Source organism: Lissotriton helveticus, chromosome 3_1, assembly GCF_964261635.1.
Source record: "Lissotriton helveticus chromosome 3_1, aLisHel1.1, whole genome shotgun sequence".
NCBI lineage: Eukaryota > Metazoa > Chordata > Amphibia > Caudata > Salamandridae > Lissotriton > Lissotriton helveticus.
In genome coordinates this window covers 361,695,716-361,708,216 of record NC_136061.1, presented here as the reverse complement: position 1 = coordinate 361,708,216, position 12,501 = coordinate 361,695,716, and the positions used below count along the sequence as shown (strand labels likewise).

At 42.7% G+C, this 12,501-nt stretch overlaps 1 protein-coding gene across 19 annotated transcripts in view; it reads right to left on the bottom strand.

The window, feature by feature from the left end:
• Positions 1-12,501, bottom strand: part of MYO18A (myosin XVIIIA) — an 864,705-nt gene that overhangs the window by 207,238 nt on the left and 644,966 nt on the right. For all 19 annotated transcript variants that reach the window (XM_078680070.1, XM_078680063.1, XM_078680078.1 and 16 more), the window contains 2 exons: positions 10,948-11,071; positions 8,024-8,224 (listed from right to left, as the gene is read on the bottom strand). In XM_078680070.1, the coding sequence (XP_078536196.1) occupies positions 8,024-8,224; positions 10,948-11,071 (325 nt within the window). The remainder of the gene's footprint in view (positions 1-8,023; positions 8,225-10,947; positions 11,072-12,501) is intronic.

Genomic DNA, 12,501 nt, shown 5'->3' with positions numbered 1-12,501 from the left:
TACACGATTCCGCAGTCAGAAAGTGCTGAAAAGGAGGAAGTTCCTGTCAGTGAGCCGCATAAGTTACGATATGGTAAACAGGGTTCATATTAAATCGAACCATACCTTCAACAAGCGGGCATGAGTCCCACCATGACTGCTCGAAAAAGCGGCGGCTGCCGCCTGCACTCGTGCGCTGTAAAAATAAAGAGTATTTATCCTAGCGCACAGCTGTGCGCGAGGATAAATACTCTTAGTCACGCCCCCTTCAGCCACTAACGGTTGTTGAACTCGGAGTTGGGTGCCTCTTCTCTACGCTTTTCAATTACGAGAGAGAAGTAAGTTCAAACAGAATGGTATTTGTTTCCACCAGACTAGAAAGAAAGGGAACCGGAGCGTTTTACTAAAACGCTCGTTCTTTATTTTTACAGCGCACGAGTGCAGGCGGTAGCCGGCGCTTTTTCGAGCAGTCATGGTGGGACTCATGCCCGCTTGTTGAAGGTATGGTTCGATTTAATATGAACCCTGTTTACCATATCGTAACTTATGCGGCTCACTGACAGGAACTTCCTCCTTTTCAGCACTTTCTGACTGCGGAATCGTGTATCTTATACGTGTGCTGGCAACCCCCCCTCCCTCCTCCCAGTGACCTCTTTAGGCGCATTACTAAGGTATGTTTTGAATGCAGCAGTTCACCCGTTTAACATGGAGATACTGTTGAGGCATGATTTTAATGCAGATTTACACCTTATTTTGATTGCAGGGAATTGTTCCAACCGCCCAGTCATTAAGGTACTCTAATTTTTTATATGTGTGAGTTTCTGCGAGAAGCATTTTCGGATTAGTTTATCCCTGACACAATGTTTGGAATTATTTTGTAGGGACAACGACCCCCCAATCCATGTCCTGAGGAGAACCCTTTAACACACTCGGGTTCGAAACGCGTCGACGTTCTTCCCTGCAAGACACCAATGTTGGAAGGCGTAATAGGAATGAAATTATGCATGTTAAATCCTGAATTAGCTTCTATGCTATTCCTATTGCTCTAGCACTTGATGCAGAAATGTATTTGGTGTTTTCTTGCAGATGCTAAACAAGTAGGCCAGTGTTTTATACTGTTAGACCACTTGTTTGTATTATATTTAGGATTGGTGCCTCATAGACTACTTATTTGTAGGCATATTACAGTTGTCCGTCCAAGAAATGTTGTTTTTTGGATTTCATTGATTGATAATTTCATTTATTTTGTGTGCATTCATGTAATGTATTGTTGATGTAATTTGTTGAATGTTTTGTTGTGTCTTTTGACGCTTAAAAAATCTTTCTCAAAAAACCTTTTTATAAAATAAAAAAGTAATCCCAGACACAAGTCTGTCCGCCTTGGTAATTCATGGTACCAGGACGTGTATTGATATTTTCACACAGGCTGTCCGGCCACTTTGTTTGTTTACTCAATTAAGAGCGGTCCAGGCCGGATGGTGACAGGACCCAAGCCTCCTCAGTCCCTTTTATACATGCCCTTAGGGCATGTATGTCTGCAACATGGCACATTTTTAGGGTTTTCATTATTTACCACTAACTTCTAGTTGGTGGTAAATAACGAATTCTTAAACCCTTGTAGCACTGATTACAGTGCTACCTACATGTTAAATTACAGAATCGGTAATTTTACCGATTCGGTATTTTACAGAATCGGTAAAATTACCGATTCTGTAATTTGACATGCCCCTACATCTCAATATACAAATACCGGTCGGAAACGGCCGAAAATCGGTATTTTCGGCCGTTTCCGACCGGTATTTGCCTACCTACATCAGGCCCATAGACAGGTACAGATTAAAAATTGGATACAACAACAAAAATCTATCGAAATAAACAAAGAAATAACAGGGGACAGACTACAGAGAGAGATCATCAATAAAAACCGAGAAAAGACAAAGTTCAGACAGCCGTCCTACATATGCAGCCTGTACTGTGTGGTCTGCTTGGACCACAAGGCTCTCCTGGGCGAGCTCGGTTACCTGGAGCGAAGCACCAGGCAATGGGCAGTCCACCCTCGCCAGCGCAGGCGAGAGGTTATCTTCTACTGGCACTGCCATGCTGAGACTGGGGAGCACCCTGCCTCACTTAAAGGCCTTTATGAAGCTCCCGCCAGTATCTCTGAACCCAGCTTCATCGTCTACAGAGCCATTCCGCCCGCACCCCCGTCTACCTTGCTGATATGCTCACCATCTCCAGCAGCTCTAGTCATGCCCACAGATAGGACACTATCGAGCTTGAACTGATAATGTGCAAAAAAGAAAAAACAGAGCAACAAGCCTTCTCCATCGAGCCACCTAGGATCGGGAACGATATCCCCCATATCCATTTTTTCAACAAACCTTGACCCCAGCTGTCCTGTCCTCCCTCTGACTCCAAAGCAAGCAGGCCTCCCCAGTGGGAGGGCATATGCACTTTTTTGCTCCCAGTGACTCACTTTGCCAGATCAGTGTAACCTGCAGGCCATCAATGACAATTACTGACTAGAAGTCAAGGATCTACCGACAGAAACTGAAGCTGACCTACCACCAGAAGCAAGATGTCTAGCCAAAAGAGTGGTGCCAGAGGACAGACTCCAAGCCGGGCTCTCAAAACATTCGGCTGCGCCAATGCCACACAGTAAATCCATTAAGGAGCATAGTCCTTGTTCTTACTGGTGAAGAAGCCATCAAGAGACTCAAATGACTAAGCGAATCAAGTTATAGATGTAAGAAGCAGTTGACCATTTTGTTGTCTCGCAGTACTTCACGCCGGTAGAACCTCCAGTACATGCTGAAGATGACTCAGACATTTAGCCATCCTACTTTATAGTATTCATGAACCTACAGGATGTGGATCTTCACATTCCTATTCGCCCATTCCAGGGTCCTCTTCTTTCTTGGTAGCATCTCTAGTTGTCTGCATCACCTTTTATTTTATTTTTATTTTTTATTTTGAAAGTTTTATATAGCGCGAACAAGATCTTTGCAGATATCAGAGCGCTTTACAGACGAAAGGAACAGCGTGAGAGTAAATAACAATAGGGCGGGGAAGGTACATGTGGGAGCATAGTCAGCCAGATACATCAATAAAGAAACAAGTACAAATAGTTGATAGCGTAAACAGTCAGGCAGGTCAATAACACGAGTCATACAAAAATGCAGAAAAGATCAGTAGAAATTGTTGGTACAGCGACTATAGAGTCAACCCCAGTAATAATTCAAGTGTGTTTAGCCATGAGGATAGCTTTTACTTCTCTCTTAAAAAGTATGGTAGAGGAGATGAGCCTGATTTCAGGGGGGAGTGAGTTCCAAATCCTGGGTGCCATTCCTGAGAAGGAGCGCTTATACGTTTTTTCCTTGCGGAATCTTTGGGGTTTTAGCAGGAGATTGCTTGTGCCTCTAGTGTTTCTAGAGCCTCCGGAGATCGTCAGCTTCTGGGCGAGATATCCGGGTGAGCTCAGATGGACGGCCTTGTGCGTGATGCAGGCGATTTTCAGATGTATTCTGGCTTCAAAAGGCAGCCAGTTCAGGGCTCTCAGGTCTGGGGAAATGTGTGAGTGCTTTCTTGAACCGGTGATGAGTCTCGCTGCAGCGTTTAGAGAGGCTCTTAAGGGTGCCGTGGTGGTTAGGGGGAGACCACAGAGGGCGATGCTGCCGTATTCTATTCGAGGGATGACTAGAGCTTGTACCGCAGTTTGGAAATCTTTGGCTGGAAGGAAGGGTTTGATTTTCCTTAAGATATTAATCTGGTAGTTCGCCCCCTTAGTTGCTTTGTTGATGTGTTCCTGCATGTTGAGGTTGGTGTCAAGTGTTATGCCTAGAGATTTTGTTGAGTCCACGATGGTGGGATGCACATTGAGTGCCGTTAGGTGTTTAAGCCAGATTTGGGTGGTAGTGATCTTCGCAGGAGGTGAGATCAAGAGGAACTCTGTTTTAAGAGCATTGAGTTTGAGATGATTAGCGGCCAGCCATGATTGGGTGCTTCTGATCGTTGAATTCAAGAGCATAATGTCTTTGGGTGATTGTAATTTGAGATATAGTTGGGTGTCATCGGCGTACATGTGGAATTGCACATTGGATGCTTGTAGCAAGGTGGTGAGAGGTTCCATCACTAAGTTAAACAGAGTTGGGGATAGGGAGGATCCTTGTGGGATGCCTAGCGATACCGGTATTGGGGAAGACATCAAGTTGTTACTCTTGAATTTCTGCGTTCTGTTGTGTAGAAAGGATGTGAACCACTTGAGCACAGTTCCAGATATTCCCATTCTTGTGTTTAAGAGCTCGAGTAAGTTCTCATGTTTGACGGTGTCAAATGCAGAAGATAGATCAGAAAGGATAAGGAGGCAGGTATCGTTTTGATCCAGGATTTGGAGGGCGTCGTCAATTATGTGAATCATAGCCGTTTCTGTACTGTGGTCTGCTCTGAAGCCTGATTGATGAGGATTGAGTAGGTCAAACTGATTAATGTGTCTGGTCAGTTGAGTTTGTGCGCATTTTTCCAGCAGTTTGGCAAGAGTCGGAATATTGGTAATGGGGCGGTAATTATTTAGATCAGAGGGGTCGGCTGTAGGTTTCTTTAGTAGAGGTGTGACTTGCCCAACTTTGAGAGAGTCTGGGATGGTCCCTTGTTGAAGTGAGCTGTTGATGATTTTAGTCCAGAGTGGGAGGAGCGACGGGGTCAGATCTTTGACCGCGCTGGCAGGAAGGGGGTCCGTGAGGTGGTTGGCTGGTTTCACAGTTCTGAGCAGTCTACCAATTTCTTCTTCCGAGTAGGTGGCAAAGGATGACCATGTAGCATGGTTTTTTAGTTCAGTGTGCGCTGTGCAGAGCGGTTTGGGGTAGAGACTTACGTCAATGAGGAGATCGTTCTTTATGTTGTCTGTTTTTTGGATAAAGAAAGAGGCGAAGTCTTCGCAGGAGGGTGCTTCGCCCAGGGTGCTGAGTGGTTGGGTTTGTTTGACTGGCTCAGCTTTTTAGCTTAAATTATATATATGCTGGGTGTTAGTTGACCTTTTCTGTTTGTCACTCCGAGCACAATTCAGGTGGTCTGATGCAGTGCTGGTCATTTTTAATCTTGACAGTAGCAGGAGAGTGTTTCAATTGTAAAACTTTGAAATTTCTAAGGTCTATTTGTTGGCCAGAATACCCTGATTTCTGAACAAAATATCAGGGAGTAACTATAAGAGACATTAGGTGAGCTACCCAATAAGCTTCATGCGCTTCATTGTTATATCTTTTGGAGCGATGCTAGAAAGCATTGAGCTAGCAGATCGCCAGATAAGCAATGGCAGCACGAAGTGAAATGGTTTAGAAACGGAGGACTGGCTCTTATGAACGTGCTCGCGGTTAGACCATGACAATCCGTATACTTGGCTGGTTATCTTTTTTGGGAACCAGAAAAAAAAACCTCCACAAGTAAAGCAAAAAAAATCTAGGAATAATCAGACACCCAAACCGTAAATGGCTGGCTCTCAGGCAGATACTTTGGTGCAGGGATGAATATCAGACCTAAATGCTGCTTTCAAGCTACATAGTTAGGACGACTGACGTACCAGTTTGAGCCTGTGAACTCTGGTGATCCTTTTTGCTGTAATTAAAAAACTAGCAAAAGAAGTGGGTTGCTGGGATTTCACAGTGATTGCTCTCCAGTTTTGGTATTTGCTATTACTTTGAAAGGAACTAAAATAATTTCTGTCCTTTTTAGGCCTGGCTCATCAGCGCAGTGGTCACCAGATCTTATGCGTTCAAAAAACAGAGCTTTCAGGAGAGTGTAGCTCTGGTTCATCGGAGTACAGCTTTTGATTTGTCAAGAGCCGTGTGCTTCCACTGAAAGAGTGCTTACCCTACAAGTAGCTGTGATCATTTGTTTATGCAGCTGCTTGAGCCAGGCTCTTCACCAAACAAAGCTAATGTGAGTTCAAACGCATGCTACAGTGAGAGATACAGCTTGCCTTTTAAGGTCACACAAATGGCAAGATGCTATTAAACAACTTCAAGATAATGATGGTGTTTGTTCTTCGCAGGTTGCCATGTGTGAAAGTTTATGCTCACTACAGCAGGGCTTTGTTGGTTATGCAGATGAGCCAACAGCCAATGCTATGAGCTAGAACAGTTTATTATGAAAAGTTATAATAACATCAGGGGTTCATTTTGGATCTGATTTGTTTATTGTGAAAATTATATGTAAAGGTTAATAGGCATTCCAGGGTAGGTTATTACTCTACTAAAATCTTAAAAAGCTATAACCAAAGCAGTACGCTTGGGTTTATTTACTGCGAAAACATTTGTTGAAGCCAAAAGGCCTTTAACAGTGGATTGTTACTACGCCGTGTTACAGGCTGTAGACAGGTATTTTGTAACAAGAAATCTCGCAGATTACTGTAGAAGGGAAGGGTTCTGGAGTTCAATGTTCCCTGTGACAAACCCTGGGGGTAGAAGATTTTCATTGCGATAATCCTTAGGCTATTTTAAGAAGGTTTTATATTGCTTTTCCAACTTTAATTTTGTAAATGCTTGTAATTTCATAACTATATGCATGGCGTTTGCGAGCACATGCCCACGTCAGTAAGCCTGTGTTGGTTTTGTTGTCAAGCCACTGGTAAACACAATAGGATTTATTGGTTAATTGCGATAAGTTATGTCATAGGTTTCATCTGTTTATTGCGAAAAGTAATAAAACAATAGTTGGCACAACTTACTTATTGTGAACGCATGTATTAAAGGTACTAGACGTTTAACGGTGGATTGTTATTACACCCTGGTCAAAGCCCGTAGGCAGGTATTTGGTGAAATGGAGTCTTTCAGATTATCACAGCAAGCAAGGGTTTTGTTGTTGGTGACCTACTTGAATAAACTGTGGGGAAAGATTTGCAAGCCTTTTTTCCTTCCTATTTACATGTGGTCTCTTGTCCAGTACCACCTCCCCCATCATGCCTTTTTTCAACGCTAGTCCTTTATGGGTCCAGCAATGCCGTTACCTACATCTTCCCACACTCCTCAAATGTACCACTTATTGGACACACATATTGAAATTTCATTAGACTGCAAGACTGTATATTATTAAATTCACTGGCTGTACTATCATCATCGATCATATCACTGCGCACCTACTCTTCAACGTCTTGCTCAAAGGCATTAAAACGAGAAGTGGCAGTTACTGCTTTCTCTGTTTACCGTACCAAAATCCCTTGCAGGCAAAAACACCAACTACATCCTCTCAAAACTCTTGCTCTCTACAAGCACTCTGGTTGTCTTTTCCCAATTGTGAGGCGGGAGAACTCCAGAAAAGCCACCTCACAGTCCCGATGCAACTCTTGCCCACGCTCTACTTTCCTCTATCTTTGCTATCAATACTTGTGTTGCAACCTGCCCACAGTCACTCAATTCCAAATGTATAAGTCATCAATTTTAACGATTCTCTAAAGCCCAAACCCCCTGCCTGCACCACTTCCATTAACCCAATGTCTCGGACTTGGATCCCTTCATCAAATGTCATTGATAAACTTATTTTTTAGCGTTTGGATTTACCATCCCTCTGCCTCACCCTCTCTCCTTACCTCTGTCTCAACCACTCCACCTACCTAACCATCAGCATTCACAACTGTCCTGGCTAAATGTTGTCCTCTGCCACACTCTACATCAAGCATCAACAGCCACCCCTATACTTCAACTCCACCACCCTCAGGCATTAGCTTCACTGGACAATGGTCTTCCTATACTACATTATTTCCCAGTCATCGGCCACATCTGCTTTCCTTACACCAACCTTGCTCATCTTGCTCCAATACCTGAGCTCGAACATTACATCCAATCTGCTTCACTGTCCCTCAGCCCAGCTGTCATCCTCCAAAATCCTTTAAATCTGAACGCTATTATTTGCCATCTCTTGCTCCAGGCACAGATATCCCTAAAATATTTACACTATCCCTTTGCTTTCAGCTTCTTGACCCTCACTGTTGTTGTCCTCTATCTGAGTACTGCCTGTCACCCCATTGCCACCAGTTCCCGACCCTACTTATCCATACCTGCTCCAGCATCTGGATGCTGCCCGCCTGCTCATCCAGCTCCTCTTCCTGGTCCTTGACCTTTGCCTCGAGGTCTCGAAGCTGCTTCTTCACCTTGGCATGGGAGGCCTCATCTTTGGACTCCTGCGACGAGGCATCCTGTAGCTCGACCTCCACTTGCTCCACCTTCTGAGTAAGTGCCTGGATTTCTGAGTCTTTGTCCTGTGCGTCACATGATGGAGGAGAGTCACCAGAATGTGTTAAATGGTTAGTAAGTGCAAGGCACAGTTATGGAGTGTATCACTTACCCTTTCCCTCGCTCTCACTGCACGCCTTATACCTTACTTCAAAATGTCACTTTACTAACACATGCTGAAAAACAACCTCTGCTATTCTAAATATTTTCTCCCAAGTAGTATTCTAATATTCGGCACAATTAGACCATGCTTTGTTTCACTCTATTCTGGTAAAATGGAAGGTGTGGAATTTAGGGAGAATGCAATACATATTTTGTTTGCAATTGTTATTGTGTATCAGTTCACTTTATTTTTCTCTCTTTATGACATTATTTATATTTATGAGATATAAACAAACATGCAATTGGTTATGACTATTTCATTTACAACTTGAAGTTTGCAAAAAGAGTTTTATAAAGTGCGCCTTTGCTAGTTTTTCCTCATCTTTTACTAGCACTTTGTTTTCCTACATATTTTTGCAAGTGCATTTCTATTCATTATTTGTTAAGTTTCTGTAATGCACAAAGTGCTGATATCAATAGTAAAAGTTTAAAAATCCACCTAAGATTTAGACACTGCATAAGATCTTTGACTGGCTATAGGAATTTGGAGCTCTATATTTAAGGTCTTCGTTCACAGTGGACCGCCCATCATGAGTAGAGACCTGGAGTCCTCTACAATAGAGCTTCTAAGACATGCATCCTTGCTTCTATAATTTTATTTGCATCTTTCTTCTCTTCATACCCGATCTTCAACTAACCCACAGAATATTCCTTCCCAGCTACCTTCATCTACTTCTTCCATCTTTAAAACTTCTCATAAACCCACCCAACCGTGACTCTTTCTTTCTCAGCATTCACTTCGCCAATCTTCTGTAATGCAAACAGAACCTAGAGAAACCGCATTCTTCTTCTCATCTTGTCTATTTAGCTGATCATCATTATATCAAATACTCTTGCTTAGAGAATGCAACATAGCTTTACTATCAATTCTCAATCTCCTACTCAATTCATTTCTTATCCTGCTTTGGAACATTCTCTTGTGATTGGGTAACCTACTTCACCTCTAGAACACTGACACTCCTACTCTTCATTTGCTTCCTCCTCCTTTATCACTTCTATTTCTTGACTTTGGCCTTTTCTCTCCACGTTGTTATAACTAAGGCTGCGTAAATCGGTTTATTAAATGTAACAACTGTAGTGCTGTGCCTTTAGACCTGTATTATTCAGCTCTTGCTGCTTTCCAGCTTCCCCACTTTCTGTCATTTCTCCCGTGCTCTCTGGTCTGACCTCCTTTCAGCCCTGACCCATCTGAAAAAAACATTGCCTGATCCATATATTTATGCAAATACATATTCTTTTCTTCCTATGCAAATATCAGAAGCATTTCATTCATTCACAAATATCTATGAATCCAGATTCTAATTCGGTTTCTACCCGTATTTCGGATGCTTGATCTTACTATTACATTTTAAATGTTCCTATTGTATTCAACGTGTTGTAGACAGTTTTGGTTCTGTTCATTCCTGGTCTACTTTCTATGTTTCTCTGAGCTCTGTTTCTCTGTTTCTTGACGAGGACATTAATGCTCATCACCTGCTCTGGAATCCCAAAGGGGTTGGTTCTTGGTCTTCTTAGTCTCAATGAATACCACTTCCCTGGCAGCTAATACTTCCCCTTTGGGCTTAATTTCATGCCAATGACTCATATCTTTATAAACTTTCGTCCTCTCAAGTTTTTACAGTAACTTTTCTAATCTATCTGCTATCAACTTGTGAATGTTTTCCAAATCCCTTCCTCTTAATACTAGTATTACACCAATTTTGGTCTTTTCTGCACTTCACCCACTGACCTGTCCAGGCACTTCCACTGAGTCTTTTTGTACTTCCTTTCTTCCTCTGTCTTCTTCACTAAGTCTTGCCCTTGTATTTGACTCTTTGTTATCTTGTTTTCTACTTCACGCACTTGTAGTTAAATGTTTATTAACCTTTTATGCAAACAAAACTCTCTTCCCTTCAGCATGTCATTTTAGTCAGCGTTTTGTCTTGAACGGAACCTCTATTTCCGATACTTTAGGCTTCCTTTTTTCGCTGATCTTGCTGTCAAAGTTCCAATTTCTTTGCACCACAATCACAAACTTACACCACAATCAAAGACTTGCTCAAATGTATTCATCTGACCTGGTTACAATATACTCTCTTGAAGTGTTTGCTCTTTGTCAAGGTTTACTCTATCTGTTTCTGTACCAATATGTACTTAATCAACATTAGATCACTTTCTTTCAATGCTTCAAACTAAGGGAATTGACCTCTATTTATAGCTTACTCTGGTTAGGTGTTAACCTGATTTGCTTCTCATTCTCCATTGTTTTTCAAAGCCACATTTCCCAATGTTTACAATTTTTGTTGCAACTCTGCAATTCATTCATTGCTATGTTTTTACCATTATTACTATCTCTTTACAGTTCCCTTGAGAACGTTTATTAAAATGCATGAACACAAATACACTTCGGCTCACCCAGCCCATCAAACTGGCCTGAAAGACGCTAAGGATTCTGCAGCAAACCTGTGCACACATAATGGTTCTTCAATGAGACAGGATGAGGTGATCTGGGCTCCTTGATAAGAGTCTAAAAGCTGTAATGCGAGCTGGCAGGCATAACCTGGAAGATATTACTTCAGAGAGAACTAGTCCGACAGACCCTACTTACCTCCAGCTGCTGTCTGAGGTTGAAAACCTCGGATGTGAGCATATCCTTCTCCCTGCTCAGTTTCTCTCTCTGGATCTTCTCCCTCTGCACCTCTTCATTTGCCTGGGCAAGCTCAGTGTCAAACCTAAGCCGAGAACGAGAGACACAAGAAAGATTTAAAGAAGATTCAAACATGTTCCAGCCCACACTGGCCACCCCGCCTCAACTCTGTACTCCTTTCCTTGTTGCTGCACAAGGCCTGTCAGTACTTGACAAGACTCCAGGGCTCTCCTGGCTGCATGAAAAGTGCTAATAAGAAAATTGCTATTTATATCTTAAGAACCTGCTAATTGCTCTTATTTCTCCTAATTTACATAAACAATAACAAAAGTACACTCAATGATGTATGCTTCTAAACTTACACAGATGTCTCTTAAGGAACACTCACACGCGATAATAGGAAATAAAAAAGACACAAGCTGTCCTAGGAAGAAGAGTGTATTACAGAAAGACTCAGCCCGGCTCCAAAATCAGGGCTTCAGCTCCACAAGATAACTTAAGCAATACTCAACCTTACTCCGAAAACCCTGCTTTTATTATCAGAAGAAAAAACCCTAAAACAATTTGAGGACCAAAGCGAAGGTGACCAAACCCCCAGAGTGTGCTACAGAGTGGTGCGCATGTTGAAAGGAGACAGGTGCAAGTCTAGGACCAGCTTGACCGGCCTTCCAAGATTCACGGAGCTGCTTCCCAACCAGAGGATAGCCAAGCAGCCTAGAGGAATGTGGCGGTGAGCAAAGGAAGGGGACCTAGTCCTGTGGACTCCCTCTCCCCTACACCATTGAACCAGAATTCTTTGCCCAATATTAGCAACTCAGTCTGGGGTGGAGTAACCCTGCAAAACATCACCATGGCCATAGAATATTATATGTACAACATATCTCCCCATGATGAGACCTCAATTGTACACCTCCACATCAGAAGTTCGCCAAATGGGTGGATGTCGACATAGGCATGTGATTTCTTCCCCTCACCCCTCTACCTGCCCCAACTCTGCATTTTGCACTGCGGTGTACCATAAACATATTTCTGGGTGGTGATAAGGTCTAGCACCTATATACGAAGCAAAAACATTGTTCAGAAACAATGGAGCTGCACAAACTTCCAACAACTGAGGTCCTTTCCCTCCCCTGCAGATACCAACCTAAATCAAGGAACTGCAGTGAAAGGAGGAGTCCCCTGAGCAGAAGAAAAACCTAGTTGTAAAGGACAAGAACAAATTTGCAGGCCCTTTTTTTCAGGAGTACCTAATGTTAACTACATGGTACATGATGAAGCGGACACCAATAAAGAAGGTAATACACAGAACTTGACTGTCAGGAAACAGAAGTGAGGCTGTTTTAGTGACCACTGATCCCAGCACCTAAAATTGATTTGCCAGACTTCACCCTACCCCATCAGGTACTCTGGGAAATCCTAAATGTGACTTCTAGGACCAGAAATAAAGAGTCATTGGCTTGTCCTAGCTATAACTTAGCAAACGTTCTAAGACCTGAAAACCATCAGAAAGGTTTG